This window comes from Octodon degus, unplaced genomic scaffold, assembly GCF_000260255.1.
Source record: "Octodon degus isolate 3935 unplaced genomic scaffold, OctDeg1.0 scaffold00093, whole genome shotgun sequence".
Classification (NCBI taxonomy): Eukaryota; Metazoa; Chordata; class Mammalia; order Rodentia; family Octodontidae; genus Octodon; species Octodon degus.
The window spans coordinates 6,370,084-6,391,607 of NW_004524669.1; the positions used below are offsets into that span (position 1 = coordinate 6,370,084).

Here is a 21,524-nt window from a genome sequence, read left to right on the forward strand (position 1 = left end):
CTCTCTCCCTCTCTCTCTCCCTCTCTCTCTCGCCTCTCTCGCCTGTCTTCATGTCGTGGATTGATGAACGCGAATCGCGTGTAAGCGCCGCCACCGCCGGGAGTCTGAGGAATTCGCCTGGGCTGTTAAAGGAAAGAGCTAAGTGAGAGCGCGAGCTCTACCTACCGACAGTGAGGAGAGCCGCCGCCAACGCCGCCGCTCGCCGCCGCCGCCGCCCGCGCCCAGCCCCGGAGCCGGCACCGCGGCGCCCCCACCTGCCCAGCCCCCAGCCCACCAGCCCAGCACGGCCCGGGGAGCCCGCCGGCCTGGGGATCGGTCCCGGGGGGAGGGGAGTTTCGGGGGTCCCAGGCGGGGGAGCCTTGAGCCAGAGGGGAGGGGGCCGCGGGTTTCATGTACCCAGCATGAGCTCCTACTTCGTCAACCCCCTGTTCTCCAAATACAAAGGCGGCGAGTCCCTGGAACCGGCCTACTACGACTGCCGGTTCCCTCAGAGCGTGGGCAGGAGCCATGCGCTGGTGTACGGGCCCGGCGGCTCGGCGCCCGGCTTCCAGCACGCCTCGCACCACGTCCAAGACTTCTTCCACCACGGCACCTCCGGCATCTCCAACTCGGGCTACCAGCAGAACCCGTGCTCTCTTAGCTGCCACGGAGACGCCTCCAAATTCTATGGCTACGAGGCGCTCCCCAGACAGTCCCTTTATGGGGCTCAGCAAGAGGCGAGCGTGGTGCAATATCCCGACTGTAAATCCTCCGCCAACACTAACAGTAGCGAAGGACAAGGCCACTTAAATCAAAACTCGTCTCCCAGCCTCATGTTTCCATGGATGAGACCCCACGGTGAGAAGCCTTTTCTCTTTCCCCCTCGGTCTCCCGCGCTCTGGGGTCTTCCCCCCCTCCCTCGCCTCCTTTTTGTCTGCCCTCGCTTTCCCTCCTGGCTTTGGGGTCTCTCCTGCCCCACCCACCCTCTCCCTTGCCTGGGTGGGTTTCTCGAGGTTGGGAAGGCTTGGCTGGGGGTGGGGCAGGGGGGTGTCTTGGACATTTGGGGGATTGGGGTGAAGGTGGAGGAAAGAGGGTGTGTGGGTGCAAAGGGTTAAAAGTTCTTTCCTCCATGTCTGTCTGTCTATCTCTTCTTGCTCCCATCACTAAAGTCAAAGTTGAGGAGGTGGCTGGCAAGGGTATCCTGACATTAGCAGTCTTTGGAGCTGCTAACCGATCTCTCCAAAGGCAGAGAGCCTGCAGTCCAGGACAGTGGCCAAGCTGTCTTGGTTTTAAGGGAGACCCCTGTTTGTCTCTTAGCCAGAGAGAATGTTGGGACCCCAAGGATACTCTAGCTCTCTAGGGTCCCCACTGCCTGCTCTCAGAGAGCCAGCCTGAGGGCCACTACCCCAACTTTTCTGGACTTCCCCCCCAGCTGAAGAGAAGACAGGAAGGCAGAGAGAAAGGCAAAAGTAGTGCTCAAAAGGAGAAGGGCATAGAGATTAGGAATGTCTGGAGATCAGAGGACCCTAGCCAGGCTCCCCTCCAATCAAGGGCTTGTGGGGTCTCCCTGGGACCTCCAGACTCACTCAGGCCATGAGCCCCTCTAAGGGTGGCCCCTCACAGCCCAATTTCGAAGTACAGGGGGAAGTGATAAAGCGACAAGTTCCGGCAGGGATGGCCCGTGATTTATTTGCTGGTCTCCAGTTAGCAATCAGGCGGAGCACTGATACATTCCAAGAGATCAATTATTTTTCTTATTGGAAAAGCATTAGGCAGAAAGAGAAGGAAGGAGGGGGCAGTGGGCAGAGCCCTCTCCTTTATCCCCAGCCCTTTTTCCTTTCTTTTGGAAACAGATTCTGTCCCCAGCACTGTTCACTAAATGCCATTCTGTACTTGTAAACAAAGCTGCAAGGGCCAGTTTCCTGAGCTTGCAGGCCTGGGACACTGCGAGGCTTCCCTGGCCCCTTCAAGCCCTCAATGTTGAGACAGCCTAGTCGGGGTCCCTACCCTCAACCTACCTCCCAAGGTGAAACCAAACCAAAACAATCCCCCAAACTTTTCTGCCCTTGCCTGCCTTAGGCTTTTGCCTCCTGAGGAAGGAAGAGAACTGGGGAGACCAGAGGGGAACTTTAGGGGAGGCAGAATGGCTGGAGGACATCAGCCTCCACCCAGACATAACCAGACTGGGGTTCTGTTCTGTCCAGCTCCCGGGCGGCGCAGCGGAAGGCAAACTTACAGCCGATATCAGACCTTGGAACTAGAAAAGGAGTTTCTCTTTAATCCTTATTTGACAAGAAAGCGCCGGATTGAAGTCTCTCATGCCCTGGGACTAACTGAGAGACAAGTGAAGATCTGGTTCCAGAACCGAAGGATGAAGTGGAAAAAGGAGAACAACAAGGATAAACTGCCTGGGGCCCGAGATGAGGAGAAGGTGGAAGAAGAAGGAAATGAGGAAGAGGAAAAAGAAGAAGAGGAAAAGGAAGAAAACAAGGACTAAGCAAAAAAGAGAAAATCTCCCCCCTTTAGCAACTCCCTTGAAGTTTCGTTTTATGGTAGCAGATAAATTGAGAAGTTTACGACTGTCATTTGCTTTTATAGAGAATAGAATGACACTCACAACTCTAACTACCTGTCAGATACTTGCAGCTCTGGTTTTATTGCCTTTGGACTTCCCTTGCTCTTTATTTGTTTGGGGGCTGGAGGGGGGCGACTGAGACACAGAGAAAAGTTCGGACTGTGTTCCATTCCTTGCCCCAACACAGACTCTTGTCCCTACTCCCACCTCCTGAGTCTTTCCTGGACTCTCAGGTCTGAGACCTGGCCTCCTCACCTCTGTCTACGCCTGGCCACCATGCTCCCTGAGAAACCTCCTTGTTCTCTGATATTTATTGTAGAGGGGAAGCCCTCGAAGTGCAAAGAGGATTCCAGACTTCGTTTTTATGCTAGGATTAGTGCACTAAATTTATTTTTTAAAATAAAGAAAGGAAAGAAAAAATGAAGAAAGGAAGGGAAGAAATTAAAAGAAATAAGGAAAAGAGAGCAAAGAGTATCTCCTCCCCCTCCGTGGGGCTCCCAGCTTAGAAAGCCCCCTTGACTTTCTCTAGGAACCTGACAGAAACCTTCCCCCTTCCTAAGTGGTGATTGGGGCCTACTGTGGCCTCTGAAATCCTACCTAGCCATCCATGGTCACTCGGGCCCATGTTTTTTCTCGCCTTTGGCTTCGCCTTTGATGTTTGCTGTTTGATTTCTGTTCTTTTGGGCCCGGCATCCTCTGAGCTGCATTAGTATTAGCACTCAGAAATCACCATAATCATGAAAATAATGATAATAATAATGATAACTCTTTAACGTACTACCTAAAGGGAACCTGCAATAATCTTGGGAAAGAAAAAGAAAAAAAAATAAATCCTACTATAGGAGAAAAAAAGAGAAAAAATTAAAAATGAAAAAAAAAAGGAAGAAAAGAATGAAACCTCCAATGTATTTTATCACTACCTATAGAAAGAAATCCTGCTTTGAGAGTATTCGTAATGCAGTTTTGTTGTCGTTTGTTGCTGCTTATTTCACTAAGAAAAACCCAACAACTGAGACTGCCTAGCCCAGCCCGCTGGTCCTGTGCGCTTTTATTGTGCTTATAACCCCAGTAGAGTAGAACTAAATTGCACTGAATGTATAGTTAACTCTGTCTTGAATTCTGTTTATGCAATGTGCTTGAAAGAAAAAATGTTAAAATATATCTATAATAATAATTTTTGGTCATTTGTCTTTATGTCCAGCTATGAATGTAGATTTTGTGTCCCAACAGACAGCCCTGTTCCTGGTCCAAGTACTTTGTATTGTATACGTGAGTCATAATAAAAAAAAAAAAAAGAAAAATATTTGAAGGTGGAATGACTTGCTTTTCTCCACAGCTTTCCCCCCATTCTCCACCCCCTCCCTCCTCATCCCCTTTCCCAACTTTCTGGAAAAGGTCTCCACAGTGCTGGCTCTGGGGTGGGAGAACTCATGTGGGAGCAGCCTGGGAGTGGAAAGGACAGGCGAGGCTGGAGGGCAGGTGACGGGTGGGGGTTGAGAAGGGAAGAAGAACAATCCTTTGGCAGGAAGAAGGGTATACCTGTGTGTTCTTGGGGGAAATTTGGCTCTAAACAAAGTGGGTTTTGAGGTGCTAGGACCCCCAAATAGGAAGAAAGATCTCATTTATCCACCTCCTCCTCAGCTCTGGGCTGGGCCCAGACAAAGAATCTGCCCCATGCCCCTCCAAAGCTAAGCATTTTCTTCTAGGGAATAGGGCTGAGGGTGAGTGAGGCAATGGGGTTCTTGCTGCTCTTCACTTGTTCTTCGTAGCCAGCTCTTGGCATCCTGTATCCAGCACTGGAGCAATGAACAGGGTAGGTGGGAGTGAGTGTGAGGCTGGAGGCAGCTGACCTGCCAGGAAGCCTTGGCTGGAAGATGCCTAAAGAGAAGGTCAGTTAAGTGATTAAGTGACAAGGCTGAGGAAGCTTCACCCTAGGGAAAGGGGATCAGTGAGCTGGACTCACCAGCCTGTGTCCAAATCTTGGAATTCAGACTGTCAGCACAGGCCCTCATTACTGCCACTCAGCCTCTTTGCATCCCCTCCAGCCTCTGTCCTGGCTGGTTCAAGCTTACTTCAGGCTTCACCTTGACAGTTGGGCCCTTGCCTGGCCCCTTAGTATGGCCCATTGGTGGTGCTGGGGGGGGGGGCTGTTAAGTAGACTCTCCCTCACTACAGCCACAGCAGGGTAGAGGGAATCTCCATTGGAATGGCATTCCCTAAAATAAAGAATTGAAAGCTCAGGGACCCAGAAGGCAAAAGGTCCCTCACTTGTCTCTGGAAGTCCTACACAGAGAACTCTGTTTATGCCAATAAGATTCTGGTCAAATAATCTCAAATTCCACAGATTCAAATCTTCTGACTCAGCCAGGAGAATGGAGAAAGGGAAGAGGAGGGGATCTTCTTGTTTCTAAAACCAGACCCTCCTCCTCCCTCTCCCTTTCTCTCCCTCTCCCTCTGCCAGATGTGGGTGCAGGCCAGACCTTGCTTGGTCTATTTCTTGGGGCCCCAGTCCCTGGCTCCCAGAAAAAGTGGTCCCAAGTACTGGACTGGGTCAAGCGGAGGTTCATAGGGGACTCCTGCATCTTGAGAGAGCTTCGGGCTGGAAGCACGGGCTTGCAGCAGGAGCTCTGGGAAATCTACCCGAACCTTGGGTCCCCGCGGGGGTGCCAGTTGAGGAGTCAGCCTGGTAACCCCGTTTGCAATGGGAGACACTGGCTACTGGATATAGAGGCCCCAAAAATGCACTTCGCTCCTCTCTCGGGCCTTCCCACAGACATCCCCGTCATGCTCGGAGGGATGGCCGAGCGCCCTTTCATTTTCAAATGTGGAATTATTGCTATTAATAAAAATATCTGGCCCACTAGCCAGGCGGGGTAAGACCGGCATTAAGTAGTTCTGAAGGGCCTCAATCGCCTTTCCCCCACGCAAATGCTCCATTCATCTCAGGCCCTGCTTAGCAATGTCCGTGGCCCCAAGCCCGTCCCGTCCCAGGGCGGGGTGCGTCTGGTGCCCGGCTTCGATGGAAATGTCGGGCAACTGGTGGGTCAGACCAATGGAACCCCAAGGACCCTCTCATGCAGCACCAGCTCCCCTGCTCCTCCTGCCCTCTGCCTCTGTTTTCTCGTTTAGAAAGAAAAAGAGGTAAAATCTCCCGTTTTATGGGAGAATGTAATTGCAAGCGCGATGGGCTTGCTTTAGAAATGCATCCTCCCAAATGCTCCTGCCGTCCCATTACTGGAATGGGGACCATTCTGCTGCAGATAGGACTTTCTCACATTCTTTACTTTTTTTATTAGCCAATCAAAGTGGCTTCCGAAAGCTATTTGTGATTTGTGAAAAATAGTATCTTTCAAAATGCTGAGTTGTAGCATCTTGCTCATTTCGCTTTGAATTTATTATTCTAATCTCAACGATAGAGACAGGATAATGTAGCTATTAAGTTGGGGGGCAAATTCGTTTCTCGGGCTTTTTTTTTTTAATTCTCGGCATTTTCTCTCCCTCTGGCTCTCTTATTTCAGAGGCCAAGAAAGGTGCTGCTGTTGAAGAAATCTTGGAGGGGGGTGCTCAGGATATAATGGGCTTCTGAAGAGCTCTTTGAGGGAAACCCTTGAATCAGAGCATGGGTCAGCTTCCCCAATTTCATCTTCCCCAAATGAGATACCCCACTGACTTCCTAGTGGCTGGGAAAATCGCCCCCAGCCCCAAATATAGAGCACCCAGGACAGGTTGTGCCACAGACTAGAAGTAAAATTTCCGGTGAGCTGCCCGCAGCGCTGTCCCATTCTCCAGGCTGCCCATTGTGAAAAGCTGGGCCAGCGCTTCCTTGTCGTAATTTTTAACTACCTGTTATAAAATTTATGGATGGGTTTGTAAAAGAAACGAGGTCTCTGCATCCGGCTGAGGGAACTGTTTTGCTTACTGTGGAGGAAGTTTGGGGAGGTGGTGAATCCCGTTGGCTGGGGTAGGGGCGCCCAGCATTGACTTTCGTGCCAGCTCTCAATGCCCGACCTAGGAGAGATTGCTGGACTTCAATCTCCAGCCAGTGGGGAGAGGGGCTGAGCTGCCAAACAGCAGCAAATAGAATTTATCTTATGAGGTTCACTACCAAAATTAAGGATCTGGAGAAATAGCAAAGAGGTGGCTGGAATTTTTGTTCAGAAGATAGAATTCAGGGCAGTAAAAAAAGTCCTTCTTTTAGAGCCTCAGACGTACATCCCAGATGTCTAGACACCGAACCAGGAAATTTTTCAGGAAAAGGCAGGTGGACATGGGCAATCAGACAAAATCGGAAAGGGTTCCAACTGCCTAGGCACCTCAAAGGACTAGGAAATGGGGACCAAGAGAATGGGCTTTAATTTTGTTTTTACTTCTAAAAAAAATTGTAAGCTGCCAGGAGAACCTAGGAGGTGGGGAGGTCTGTGCTAGGGATGGTCTTGGCAGGAGGGAGTGTCACTGTCTGAGAAAGACCCGGGGATTAGAACTGCTTGGAGAGTCCTGGAGGATGCCTCGGATTCTCATTCCTCCTGCTGCTAGAGCTGCCCAGGGCTGGGTTACTCCTTTTTAGCTCTTTTCATCGCGTCCTGGGTAGCCTTGTCGGAGACGCTGCCAGTGTCTTCCACTTCTTTTTCTGTTTCGGGTGGGGTGGGGGTTTATGAATGGCACCAGAACAGGAAAATGGGAAGGATGTTGTTCTTTCCCTAGATTTAAAAAAAAAAAAAAAAAAAAAAAAAGGTAGGTATAGTAAGGATACCCCTTTTCCATCCTTTGACTTCATTGCCCCGGGTTACAAATCTTTGCAACGCATTGATTCCCCTAGAGCCAACCTTATTATCTCCGTTTATGAAGGAAAATATTTAAAATTGGGCACAGTAAAAGGAGACAGCCTACCCCCAGCGTTGGAACCCTCTCTTCTTTCCCTGCTTGCAGCCCCTCTCTGCCCCTTCCGCGCTTGCCTGCGGCCGCCCGCCCGTGGGGAGTGGGCGGCGGGTGGGGGTGGGACGGGGTGAGGGGTGCTCCCTTTCCGAGGGAATTGGGTAAACATGGCGACCGCGGCGCCCATTTGCACACGCTACACAAATGCATCGCATTCCCGGTTGTTTGCAGAAAATTTACAGCTGAGTAATAAAAGTTTACGATCGACTCACAAGTTGGATTGGCCACAAGAAGTCATGTGGATTCCATCCATGAACGTGAACTTTTTATTGTGGTTTGTCCGTTCGGAGCGCTCCGCAGAACAGTCCTCCCTGTAAGAGCCTAACCAGTGCCAGGGAAACCTGCGCTGGCCGCTCCCTTCATTACTAGTATTTTTTTCATTAATCTGATTAATGATTATTTTCTCCCCCTTTAATTTTTTTCCTTCCAGGTGGAGTTGCCGGAAACTGGGGGCACCTGGAGAGGGCGGGGATGGGAGGGGAGAGGCAGGAGTTGAGGGCCTCTCCCTCTCTTCCCCCGGCCCTCTGGCCCCCAAGGGGCAGGAGGAATGCGGGAGCAGGAGTGAGATAGGGAGCTGCAGATGCCTCCACCCCGCCTCTCAATCCGGCTCTCCCTCCGGTCCCCTTCCCGCAACTCTCCTTAATTTTATTTGGCTTTTTGAGGATCAGAACTATTCTTTTTTATTTTTACATTTATGTAAAGTATGTGTGTGTGTGCAGCTGAGACAGGCTCGGCAGCGGCACAGAATGAGGGAAGACGAGAAAGACAGAGAGTGGGAAAGAGAGGCAGAGAGAGAGGGAGAGAGGGAGAGTGACAGCAGCGCCCGGTAAGTGTTTCCTTATTGGTTCAAATATGTAACTAATGGTCCGTAGCTGGGTGGCGGTTTCAAGATAAGGACAGCAGCGGCTTGTCTTGGTTAGAGAGCAGAGGGGGGCTTGCGAGAGGGTGGGCTCGTCGAAATTATGGGGAGGAATGGGGGGGATAAGGTGGAATATTGGTAACTGGTAGTGGGACGAATGTGTTGTCCTGATATCGCTGTGCGCCGAAGTTGGGGATCAGGAGACCAGAGGACTTTGCCCGGGGTCTGCCTGACGCCCACCGCGTCTGTACCTGTTTATTCTAGATCAGCCTACTCTTGGTTAATGGGACTGAGCCCCCCAGGGAGGGGGTTGAAGGCTCAAACTCCAAGGCTGGAGAGAGAACCTGTAGGCTTTGCCCATTGCCCCCGAACGACCACGTCAGCCCCCGACCCCCCAAACAAACTTTCCAGCGCCCCCTCCCTATCGGGCAGCCCCCTCCTTCCCGGAGAGCGCGACCGCGAGAGCTCACACATGCGCAGTGTGGGCCCAGAGCTGCACCGCGGAGCAGGAAGCGAGTGTAGCTTGGCTGGCGGCGGCGGCTGGGCCTGTTAATTGGCAATTAGGGGGGAGGCTGGTGGCTGGTGCGCGTCAGCGGAGGGGAGAGCGTCTGCCCACCCCCTGCTCCCGCCCCCACCCTGGCGGAGGGAAGGGTGGGAGGTGCCCTGCACTGCGGGTGGAGGGTGGGGGTGGGGGATGCAGTGCTCAAAAGCCATCTTGTGCGCTTTGAACAGAGGCCTATCCGCTTTCCTTTCCAGAGGCCGGCGCCCTCCACCCGCAACCGCAGCCACTCCACCAGGGGTGCCCCGTGAACTGTTTCACTCGCCTCACTTGCTGGCTCAAGGCTAGGATCTGCCCTGTGTGGGGCAGAAGTGGGGATGGGGAAGGCCCGAGGCTGGGCGGGCACAGGCCAGGCCTGGGTGCTGCGGCGGCAGCTAAGACTTGCGGGGCTACTATCTCGTTCGAGAGTAGCGTCTGAATAGGGTGGCCCGGGAGAGACCTGGGTGCTCAGGATCGTCCCAATAATTGGTGCTAATGGCGTGTTGTATAGTCTTAACCTGACACATCTGGTTTCATAACACTGGCTTAATTTCTTCCAAATGTACGTGGCCCTGATACGTTGCAGTTTGATATATGACCCCGCCCTGCTCCCCGCCGGCCTGGGTCCCATGCTCCATGCCCAAGTTTCCGTTTTTTAAAGAGCGACGCACACGAAAATGCTTACAAACCTCAGCAGACACACCCCAGAGCTGGAGAGGGGGCATTTTCCTGACAAGATCCGAGAGTCTGAGGGCCAGACTCACCTTCCATCCAAATCAGCGGCACCCCTATTCCCTCCCGGGGCTCGCGCCTGAGATTCTGAGCTAGCCCGCGTGGGGGAGGGGAGTGCTCCTCGATTTCCTGTTTAAACTCCCGAGTCGGGGATAGGGAGGGGGGAGAAACCCATTTTCATCAAATTGTTAAAACTATAGTTCGACTGCATTCAAATCAAACCCCTTGGGCCCGAGCTGACAGTGAATCTTCTCTCCCCTCCCCCTACAATCCCCTTCCCTTCCTCTCCTGCCCCCCCAAAAGTCCCCTTTCGCAGCCGACATAAAGGCTTCTGAGGTATTCTCCCAAGGGAAGAAATGGCATTTTTCTCTCCCCCTTCCTATCCCCCCCCCCCATAGCGCTGGTGTATCGGCAGAGGCGTCTGCCGAGGGGCTAATTTCGCGTTCCTTGTTTACGATCGAGAAAAACGCTTGGCTCTCCCCAAATGGGCCCAGCCCGCCGCCTGCTTGGCTGCCGAGCTTTCTCCGGCCGCGGCGGCGCGGCCCGAGGGCTGATGCCTTGAGAAACCAGGCTGTGTCGGCCGGACCGGAGGCTGTGGGACCTGAGAAGGGCAAGGGGCGTACGGTGGGACGGTAGAGGGGCCCGGGAGGCCCGAAAATGGGAGCCTTTCTTCTGGAGTATTGTGGGAACCGCCGACCGGTGAGGCCTCTGTTTCTTCGCCTGTGTTTTGTCCACCCACGCCCCTGTGGATCGCTGCACTGGCGAGGGGTCTGGGGGGGGCATGCGTCTCCTTTGTTCGTCCCCTCAAGAAAGCTGTTTCTAGAAAAGGCTATTTGGGCCAGTAAGATTCACCTGGGATATTGGAGGGCCCCCTCCCATCCGAGGGGCGGGCCTGGGTGAGACTAGGGTATTTCTCTAGGCCCACCGGGATCTAGTGTAAGGTGCTAACAGCGAGATGTCTGGGTGCGAGGTTGAGGGCTAACAGCACCCTCCTGAGATGTCGTCATATTTTTATCGATTTCCTGTCCCTTTCAGGGGTCCGCACCTTACTGCGTGCCCTTCACTCCTAGATACCTTCGAGTATCTAGGAGACAGACATGCAGAGAAAGTGTAACAGCAGTGACTGGCCTTGGTTTTCCACTTTCTTAGTCTGCCCAGAGGATAAAACAGTCCCCTGCTTCCCAGTTATTTTCCGTTTTCTTCCCCTTTTCCCTCTCCTGTGATACTCGAACAAGAGGGGTCACCCGTGGCAGCCCTCAACCTTCTTGCAGGCCAGGTTCTCTGTGGATGTGGTCCTCGCTGCAGGAGAACTCTTCTGTGATTATCTAATAATAGCCAGGATGGCTGAGAATAGAATCTGGCTCAAGGACTCTGCACACCCAGAGCAGAGACTGGGCAGAGACGCTGATCTGTGGATCACGGCCTGGCAGCCTTCCCCAGAGCCTAGGGCCCCAGAGTTTCTCCTAAGCCCATTCATTGGACACCCTCAGATATGCCCTTTGTAGGGCTTTGTCAGCCCTGCCATCCACTCTATTTCATGCACCAATTCCTAGCTGAAGAGAAATGGGCAGAACGAAGCCTTTTCCTCCTTGGCCTGACAGTTGTGATCCCCACGGAGAATGCGACCTTGTTTGGAGAAGGCGACCTTGTTGGATTGGCTGTTGTGTTCTGAAGCCAAGCTGTGTGGCTTTATACATGTATTATATACACAGGCTCAAGTGTACAGACTTATGTGTGAATATATCGAGACTCATGTTTCTTCAGTGCTTAATTGTGTATTACCATGCCTATATTCGTTCAAACACCATTTTATGTGCATGCGAAATTTTGTTAGTCCTTACTATTTGAGAATGAGCTCCTGAGAGCACCGGATGCACCAAGGACATCCTCTGTGCTGTTCTGCTGGAAATGTGTGCGTGCTGGAATCGGGTATGCGGGGTTCTAGTAACCAATGGATGCTACAAGGGCTTTCTCAGGCATTACTGTTTTTGCTGTTCAGGTACCAAGACTGGGGGAATACTAAACCCCTTCTGCTTTCCCTTCTCATCTTCCTCTACACTCCCCCAATTTCAGACTGTTTTAGAAGGGGAACTCGGGCATCTTGAAAATGAAGTTTATTCCATCTTTCTTGGGTATCATGGGCCTGTAAGCTGTTCACAGCAGCCAGCCAGGGATGCACTCTGGCTCTGAAAGTCTCCCTGGTACTGTGAAGGGATTAGAGTGGTTTAGTAAACTGGCCTCCATGTAGTGGTCTGGAATGGCTTTGCCAGGGTGCTTGAAGACGCTGGTGAACGGAAAAGGCAGCCACAACTGATAAGGTGAACATCTTTCCCTCGTCCTGAGTTCCCTGCCCACTCACCCTACCTTAGACTTGCGCAAGTCTTTCGAGGACCAATTAGAAGTTTTCTAGTCCCCCCAGATATCTAAATCTGTTTATTTGTGGGACTGCATTTTAATTTTGTCTGCTGCCTGAGCCAGGACAAGGCCAGGCCAGTAGAGAAAGCTGGTGGAGGCTATTTGGAAGCCTCCACACTGGGCCTGTTGGCTGGGGCCTGGAGGGTTGAGTATGTGCCGCTGCTGGGAATTAGTCGGCCTCCTTTCCCAGCCTTTCTTGCTTCCAGGGCCAGGAAAAGAGCAGAGGGGAAATATAAATGTCAAAGGAAAACCCTATAATATAAAATGAGGACAGAAACAGGGCTGGAGGGGTTGTCCCCACCCGCTCCCAAAGTACTCCAGTACCTCCCAAGAATCTCACATCCAGACAAGCTGTGCCTGGGAGACCAGAAGACCAGTTTTCTTCCACCTCCCTTCTGCCATCACCGAAGTCTGCCTTGAGCTTTTGGGTGGCCACCCCACTTGAGCCGCTGGGGTGACAGTACCCCAGAATGATACCCCTTACCCAGCCCAGGGCCTCTGCCACTGTGCTGCAGCCGCCCCTGTTTATTGTGTCTGTGAGTTGTTTACTTGTTTTGTCTGCTGCCACCCTGCGTCTGAAACCCGCCAAACCAGCAAATTTGCCTAGGAGAACAAAGTGCAGTGCAATCCTGAATTCCCTCCCCTTTCTAGCACCCCCCCCCATTCCTGCTTCCTCATTCTCACTTTCCAAGGGAAGGAAGCAGAAATTGTCCTAAAATAGAGCAGCTGTTTATAGGGTCAGGGGAATTATGGGGACACCATAAACCTCCGGGGTGTCCTAGTGGTGGAGAGACTTGCTGTCAGCCCTCCTCTTGCCTCTTTTTGTCCCTTCCCCGTAACTGCTGGATTAAGGGGGGCACAGTCATTGAGGAACTGAGCACCCCTCATCACACTTCTCCATTCCTTTCTGCAGGAGATTCCCTGAGACATGGGTTGTTGGTTTTAAATCAGGCAGGGTAATGTTGGAGGATTCATAAAGCTAGATAAAGCATGTTGCTCTCTTTCCTTCACTTTCCTCAACCCTCCCAAATAGCAGCAAATTTAAACAAATTCTACAAAATTAAATTGCCCCTTCTGCACAGATCCTATAAATCTCCAATCACACCAGGTGTGGAGTCGAGGAGGCCTCTGTTCACCTTTAATTGTGCTCCTGGCTATCAAATCTAAGAATACCATCAAAGCAAGCAATATTCTTCTTTCTGAATTAACTTCCTCCTCCCCATGTCTTCCCCTCTTTTCACCAGCATAGATTAAAAGGTCCTTTCAGACTGCAAACAATAAAGGATGAAATTATTTATAGGGAAGTGAGGATGATGTTTTATTGTTGGCTTATTGTTTCAGAACATAATAACATTTTATTTTAAAGTGGGAGAAGTTAGAACAGGAATAAGAAGAGGAAAGAAAAAAATGAGAGGAGGCTATGTGTTCCCCACACAAAGCTTCTGCTGTACATGACATTTATGACATTTACAATTTCCATATGACAACTCACTGTGCCTGTGATGTCATAAATGCCAAGTTCTTGATTTTTACAATTCATATAAACCTTTAGAATGGGGCTAAGCAGTGTGCTATGCATGTTGGGGGGCATAAGAACAACCAGGACCTTGGGGTCCCTTTGGTCTACTGTGTAGGCTCCTTCTTCCTCTGATAACCTCCTGAAGCCCTAAGATATTCTGAATAATCTGGATTTTAACTTTTCCACCTGAGCCAAGTGGGGGCTCTTTGCCTTTCTGAAGTGTCCTGAGGTGTCCTGAGGTGGTCCTTCCCAGACCTCAGCAGGGAGGAGGTCCTGACTCCAAAGGCTTTCCACAAGCCCTCTCCTGAACTGCTTAGGATAAAAGTGGAAGACTTGAGTACTAGGTCCCCAATAACCAGAAAAAAATTTTTTCCCAGATACAGAGACAGAAGAGGGCTTTCTGGGTGTGACAGCAGAGATACTTGGGACCTAGTTTATTTTTTAATCTGCATCCAGAAAAGTGAGTTGAGAAGTCAGAGCACCAATGTGAGGGATTCTATCTGCAAATAGCAGCAGTAAGTGGGGTGCCAGTAAGGAAAAGGCAGGCAAAATTACAGAAAGAGAGGAGAGGAAATATGACATCAGTTAGCAGAGTCCGTCCATATACTTTCTCTCTGTTGAATTGCAAAAAAGCAAAAGTAGCTTCAGCAGTCTTTCAACCCCTTCTTAGCTATAAAAAAAAGAGTCACTAGTGCAGGCCTCGGAGGTGTTTGGGGCAGTTCTCAGCAGTTTGACATGCTCCATCTGGCCCCTTCCTCCTATCCCCTCTCCCAGCTGACCCCCAATTCCTTTTAGCTGGTCAGCCTGAACCTTGTCCACAAAAATATCAGCACCCACAAATGGCATCTATTTCCGGGTTGGGTGAGTCGAGTTTCACTTTTTCCCAAGTGTCTGCAAGCCTGAACTTTGAAAGGAGGAGGGTTCCTGTATGGAATGCAGTCAGTATATGGAGGGAGTACTGCCCAGAAAACTCGCCTGTATCTATGAGAAACGGGGAGCCCCTTGGCTTAGCCATGCTGTCGAGTCCCTGAGCAGACCAATCCTGTGCGTTCATGTTCTCTGGCAGACAGTGAAGCTCTCTGCAATCCTTTTACTCTGTTCCAAGATCAAAGGAGCTTGTACACAAAACACCAGGCATTTGGGGTAGGTTTATTTTTTTATTTTTAGATAAAAAATCATAAACCAGTGAAACCCGCTGAGCACCCACTCCAGAACTGCAAAGCCTTAACCAAATAGAGTTCTTTAGAGGTGAGCTCAGCAATTATTGAAACTCAGCTTTCTCTGTAAGAGGGATTTTGGCCTTTGCCCAGTGGCACAAAAGAAGCCGCAGGGCAACTGCTCTTCTCTGACTCTGGAAAATTAAGGATGTTGTCGGACGGGTCTGGCAGATGCAGTGGCTTCTAAGCAGCCAACTGCCTTGCCGATGGAGCACTGAGCCTTGGAGCTCCAGTGTTGGAGTCCCTGCGCAGCCCCGTGTCGCCAAGCTGTTGTGGCCAGGGTAGTCAGGGAATGTAGTACGGGTAGCAGCGCGAGGGTGAGTCACAAACATCCTCGCGGAGTTAGAGATCTGGAGAGAGAGAGAGAGAGAGAGAGAGAGAGAGAGAGAGAGAGAGGCAGAACACAAGCTAAGAGTCCCTTTAGAAAAGACTGTTCCCCCAATAAAAATTGCGGATAGTATCCTGCTCACCTCAAGTATCCCAGAGCAGAGTGAAGCCAAGGCAGGCAAAGTAAGGCCTGCCCAAGAACCTCTTCAGGCAGGGGATCTCGTCCCAACTATGGGCTCCCCAGCTCAGAGACCAGAGACCCCCTAATCTTTCCCTGTTCTGGAGCTGGGCCAGGCCAGCTGAAATAGGAGCGTTTAACACACCCTAGGAAGCCCCCAAGAGCTCAGTTCTAGTGCTACCCTTAGCCTTGGGGACTCCTGGCCAGTGACTGCACCCCACTCAGGCCCAAGGCACAGGCAGTAAATTCCTCTCCTATAATTAGTGCTCATGAAAAGCATGTGTTTTGGATTGGTATGGGGAGGACTGGGCAGTGAGCAGCAAACTTTCCTCCTTTATTCCTTTTCTGCATTTTTGTATTCAGTTTTTGAATCCACTGATTAGTTCCAAAATCAAAAACCTACCCTTGACACCAAGCTCCCTCCGTATGCCTAATGTGGAAGGCTGAGGGCCAGAGCAGCCCAGGGTCCTGCTGGCCTGATGGGGGTGTTCTCTCATTTCTCTAGGCTTGTTTTATAGAAACAAAGAGTTCACTCCCTCCTTCCCAAGACTTCTGCGTATTTACAGAGCTCAACTGCAGTTTTAATAAAACATCTGTTCTTGCTTCTGCTGATGAATTTCCATAATTGTTTTCAGACAAATTTCACAGGAAAATATAAATATATCTAGAAAACTCCAAGTCCCAGATGCCCCCCATAGCCATTCTTTGCTAAAAGAAAAATAATAAAATGAACATGAAATGAAAGAGGAAAATACAGTCCAATGGAGGAAAGATCGAGCTCATCTGACCTGTTCTCCCCCCTTGGAGCGAATCCTCCAGCAAAATTTCAACTGCATAATTAAAGATCTGACTGAAAGGAGGCTCCTGTTCCCAGGAACGGAGGGGATGGAAGAGAATGTGTTGGAAATTAATTTTTCCAAAGGTATTTAAGCAGTGGGAAATGTATTTGTATTTCTGCTTCCCCTCCTCTTCCCCCTTCCAGCATTTCTGCCCTTTTCTCCCAGCAGCTGGTTTCTGTTCATTATAAATCGGCGAGACCTTTCAGTCTCTGCCCTCTGTTTAGGGACGTAATAAAACACTTAACTTTCCGGGCCTGAGACTTACATTCTGTTCTTCAGGTCGCCCACCCTGAAGCCCACCACCTTTAGGCCCCAAAAGAGAGTGTCCTCAACTTTGGGGCCCCTCTCCTCTCCAGATCTGGTTAAGGAGGGGCTCAAAGAAACTCAGACATCCTTGCTGGGGGCTGTGGCAATGCTTCCCCAGAAGCCCCTTCCTTCTTTCAAGATACCCATAAAAGAGATTTGAAAATACATAGAAAATCCACGCACACTGAAAGCAAAACCTCATTAAAGGCATCCTATCTTCCATCATTCAATTTGTTGTACATTGCAACAATTTAATATCTTGAAAGAAATACCACTGACATGATTTATCCTTTTAGCAATCTTGCTCCGAAATGGGGGGTTCCTATTTCTTCCGGCCTCTTCTACTTGTTACACGGCTACCTTCAGGGCAGAAAGGAGGCTGAAGACTCTAAGAGAGGCTACTTTTGTCCAAGGGTGCACTGACTTGTTCCTTAGCTCAGCCCCAGGGTACTCCCCTCCATGTTTCTCTCTCCCCCTACCTCTTGTCCTCCAGGGGGACTGGAGCCCCAGCCAGCTGTTGGAAACCTCTGCCCAGGCATGCTATGAATTTGAGGACAGCTGGATTCAAGAGCAAAAAGTAACCCACAGTGGTGTCTGTGTTTGTGTACCTGCCATGTCGCCCCCAAAAGAAATAACTCCTCTTAAAAATTTCTTTTTAATGTAAGTACCTTCCTCTACCCTTTCACCTTTGTCTCTTTGTGAAGAAGAAAATGTACTGCAAAGGGAAAAACCTTGATAAGGCTCTTTCCCCTGCCATTCTAAATGCCAACCAATTTTCTTTCTTTCTGAAGGAGGGGGTGGGGTTTGGATTTTAAAAGGCAAACACAAACTAGTAGAAAGACCCTTCAACCCCCTAACGAGGTTCATGTATTAACTAACATGTTGTCTGCACCAGCTCCTGCACACGCTGTCTGCTTTTGGGTTCGAAACTTTATTTTTCTCCCCTAGCGACACTCCAGGGAAACCTTAACATTACAGAAGATGAATAAACGAGTTTTTTTCCCAGCGTAGTCCCGTTTATGGCTTTATTGCTACCCATTGATTACTCCGCTTTGTTACACAGAAGGAAAAGATCATAAAATCCGGGCGACATCCGGGTTCTTGTTATAGTCAGCCCACTACCACCACCCAAAAAAGTGAGGGGAAAAATATGAGCTTTCACTGCTATGCACGCATGCCCCACTATCCTCTTTGTCAACTCAAAGCATTTTCTGCCTATGTCAGGATATCAAATTAAGTTTGGATCAGGGGAAACTCTCTATCTGCACACCTTCGGCTGTTTCAGTTTGCCCACTGCAGCACCCTCTGAAGCCTAGAACCCAGCTGCCTTTTTCTAACATTTTCTCCCTTTTTTCTTTAGCCCCAAGGTGAGGAAAAACTGGGCTAGAGGCTGCTGAGGGTCCAGGGGTGGCTGGCACTTGGACAAGAACTCCCCTGGAGCCCTTTGCCAGAGTCTTCAAGCCTCAGAACTTAGATCCAGGGGCGCCTCCCCTGGCAGGGCAGTGAATCCAGAGGGGCTAGGGGGGTTCTGACCTCTGCAGGCGCCTGAGCCCGCGCAAGGCTCACTGTCCATCAGAGCCCCACCAGTCTTCTCTTTCTGGCTGGATCCTGTGTGAATTACCCCACCGGCCATGGCTGGCTCCAAATCATAAATTCTCACCAACATAAACAGGAATTGATGTCTCTAAAGGGACTCTCAGAGTTCTTTTTCTACTCCCTTTCTTCTGCCTCTTTTCCTCTCTTCCCTAAGGTATTTTTATGCATTTTCTCCTTTAGACAAAAATGCTGTAAGAGTTTCCCCAAAAAGAGGGTCCTGAGGAGGAGGAAAGGGGCTGCAGGCAGAAGAGAACAGATATTGCTCCCTTTGCCCACCTCAGCTTCGCCACTGCACGCTAGTGTTTCACCCTCACCCCTTTAAACTTCATGGGTTCCCACATCCTCTCTAAACTTGACTCAGCCACACTCTCCTTCCTCTGCGAGCCGTGCTTTATGAAATTTCTCTCTCCTTTTGATTTTTTAATTATTGGAAAAAAAGACATCAGTTCAGTGATGGAGACCCACTCCATGGAGTGTCAAACCAGGATTTGCTATGGTATTTCTGAGAACAGCCTGAGCTGGGAGGGAGGTCTGCCCATGAAGTAATCAGGATGTAATTTTAGAATGGAGCAAATACTAAAGATGAAATTAGATTGAAAATACAGGGATTTCTCCCGCCCAGACTCTGACCACAGCAGAGCAAAGTTAGCTGGGGTATGAGAGATTTCTTGGAGTACATCTCTCTTTCTGTGGGCCCAAGGCCCTGCTCAAGGATAGGCACCCCTCTTTCACCCCCAAATCAGTTCCCTTTACACATATATTTTAAAAAGAAACCCAAGTCTTACTTTCAAAGCACACACTTAGTCTCAACTAGGGAATCAACAGAAGCAGAAGCGATTTTTTTCCCCCTTCTTGACATCTTGCTTGTGATTGGCTGGAAAGGGGTCAGCTGACTTTGTCATTTTGTCTGTCCTGGATTGGAGCCGTCCCTATAACCATCTAGTTCCGAGTACAAACTGGAGACAGAAATAAATATTAAAGAAATCATAGCCCGACCAGGTAAAGGCAAAGGGATGAATTCCTACTTCACTAACCCTTCCTTATCCTGCCACCTCGCCGGGGGCCAGGACGTCCTCCCCAACGTCGCCCTCAATTCCACCGCCTATGATCCAGTGAGGCATTTCTCGACCTATGGAGCAGCCGTTGCCCAGAACCGGATCTACTCGACTCCCTTTTATTCGCCACAGGAGAATGTCGTGTTCAGTTCCAGCCGGGGGCCGTATGACTATGGATCTAATTCCTTTTACCAGGAGAAAGACATGCTCTCAAACTGCAGACAAAACACCTTAGGACATAACACACAGACCTCAATCGCTCAGGATTTTAGTTCTGAGCAGGGCAGGACTGCGCCCCAGGACCAGAAAGCCAGTATCCAGATTTACCCCTGGATGCAGCGAATGAACTCGCACAGTGGTGAGTTTTACAGCTCTGAGATATAAATTAAATAAACTGAACTGGCTTTATGACCAGCTTCCCTAGAAGAACGGGCGGAGAGAGTTTTTTATGGCCCCATAAAAACAATCACGCTCGTCTCCTCGCCGACGCCGAGACAGGGCCCTCTCTTCTGCCCCCTCTGCTTGCCTCCCGCGCGAGCTCACAGGGGCCTGGCCCCCCTCGGCCCCTGACTGACTTGGGCTCCAAGGCGAGCTGAAGGGGCAAGAACAGGGCAGGGGGTTGAGGGGAGGGGAAAGGATAGGGAGTCCCCCAAAGTAGAGTTCAGGCTGAGAAGAAGGGAGAGGACAGCACAGAAAAGTGGGGAGAAGTTTCCACAGAGGTAGGATGTTTGGGGAGGTGGGGAAGCTCAATCTTTGAGAAATGGGCCCTTATCCTCAGTAATTGAGATTTTCAAATATCAGCTTTTTGGCAGCTTTTTGCCTGTTTTTTGCCCTGCTCCCCCACCCCACGCCCAACAGTTCTTTGGGACATCTATCTATGTCCTATGGGAGGACTATGTAAGTTGGGGTCCTGGGTGTAACCCCAGTGGGGGTGGGGCAGACAAAAAGATTTAGAAGGCTAGTGCTTGAGGGGGCTGCGATCTGCTGGCTAAGTTGGGAGGTCAGGACTTTGGTAGGCGTAAGCATCTTGGAAGGACGCTTTGCTGATGGTTTTTAGTGTGTTTTGTGCCTGGATCTCTAGGGGTCGGCTACGGAGCGGACCGGAGGCGCGGTCGCCAGATCTACTCGCGGTACCAGACACTGGAACTGGAGAAGGAATTTCACTTCAATCGTTACCTAACTCGGCGCCGGCGCATCGAGATCGCCAATGCACTCTGCCTGACCGAGCGACAGATCAAAATCTGGTTCCAGAACCGCCGGATGAAGTGGAAAAAAGAATCTAATCTCACGTCCACACTCTCGGGGGGCGGCGGAGGGGCCGCCGCTGACAGCCTTGGTGGAAAAGAGGAAAAGCGGGAAGAGACAGAAGAGGAGAAGCAGAAAGAGTGACCAGAACTGTCCTTGCCACCCTTCTCTTGCCCCAAGCTCATCCTAACTCTCCCCTAATCACACAGTCTGTATTTATCACTGGCACAATTGATGTGTTTGGACTCCCTAAAACAGAATTAGGAAGTCAAAAGAGGACCTGAAAGTCAGCTCTGGACCCCCTCCCTCTCCGCACAACTCCACACCACGCACCTCCTCCTCTTAGCTCCTTCTCGGCTTATCTGCAGGCCCCTTCCCCCGCCCAGGCCTGGGGGGCACGTTCCCTGAACCTCGTTTCAGACTCCACGATTTCCCTCCAAATGAGGTCGTGTCCCCCCACCCCCCTCGCCGAGAGAGCCGGCTCCCGGGCCTGGGGCCTCTGCTATAGGGCCTCAGGGCCTGGCCTGGCAGCCTGGGAGGGTGGGTGGCCCAAGGAGGGCGAGCCTTGGCCCTACAGCACCCCCAGGGCCTCCCCGCAGCCCCAGCCCGGCCCCTCTGCCCCAGCAAATGCCCAGACCAGGCAAATTGTATTTAAAGATTCCTGGGGGTCATTATGGCATATTACAAACTGTGACCGTTTCTGTGTGAATATTTTTAGCTGTATTTGTGGTCTCTGTATTTATATTTATGTTTAGCACCGTCAGTGTTCCAATCTCATTTTAAAAAGGGAAAAAAGAGGGAAAATTACAAAAAGAAAAAAAGTGAATGTCGTTTGTTTAGCCAAGTAGGAGAAAATAAATAAATAAATAAATCCCCTCGTGTTACCCTCCTGTATAAATCCGACCTCTGGATCCGTTCTCGAATATTTAATAAAACTGATATTATTTTTAAAAATTTATATCCGCATTTCTGTCAGTTCGCTCCCCCGCCGGCTTGGAGCAGGCTCCAAGCGCTCCCGCGTCTGCCCGCCGCCAGCAAACCCCAGTCCTCTGCACTCGCCTTCTCCGGGAGCCCGGCGCCGAGTCCCGGCCTCAGGCTCTTCCTGTGATGGCGCAGGGGGGCTGGGAGGCCTCTCTGGGCTCCCTACGCCGAGAAGCCCACACCCGCAAAAAAGGCCGCTTAGGATTTCGTTGGGGGCGGGGGGGGGGGGGG

The 21,524-nt window shown here is 50.7% G+C and overlaps 3 protein-coding genes across 9 annotated transcripts in view; all 3 read left to right on the plus strand.

Annotated features, from left to right (window-relative positions):
* Hoxc4 (homeobox C4) overlaps nt 1-21,524 on the plus strand; it is a 63,992-nt gene that overhangs the window by 17,808 nt on the left and 24,660 nt on the right. The window lies entirely within an intron of this gene.
* On the plus strand, nt 41-3,415 carry Hoxc8 (homeobox C8). Its single transcript, XM_004637916.2, has 2 exons — nt 41-837; nt 2,184-3,415. The coding sequence occupies exons 1-2, from the start codon at nt 402-404 to the stop codon at nt 2,474-2,476; spliced, it is 729 nt and encodes a 242-aa protein (XP_004637973.1). The 5' UTR covers nt 41-401; the 3' UTR covers nt 2,477-3,415.
* Nucleotides 7,757-21,270, plus strand: Hoxc6 (homeobox C6). 4 transcript variants are annotated; one of them, XM_023722831.1, is made up of 5 exons: nt 7,757-7,799; nt 8,189-8,312; nt 15,907-17,076; nt 19,200-19,425; nt 20,149-21,260. In XM_023722831.1, exons 4-5 carry the CDS (start codon nt 19,272-19,274, stop codon nt 20,454-20,456), a joined length of 462 nt encoding a protein of 153 aa, XP_023578599.1. In that variant the 5' UTR covers nt 7,757-7,799; nt 8,189-8,312; nt 15,907-17,076; nt 19,200-19,271; the 3' UTR covers nt 20,457-21,260. The 4 variants fall into 4 exon arrangements, with proteins under 4 accessions (XP_023578599.1, XP_023578600.1, XP_023578598.1 ...); XM_023722832.1 differs by having other exon boundaries at nt 7,778-8,312; nt 19,263-19,425; XM_023722830.1 differs by lacking the exon at nt 15,907-17,076 and having other exon boundaries at nt 7,783-7,799; nt 7,917-8,312; nt 19,080-19,425.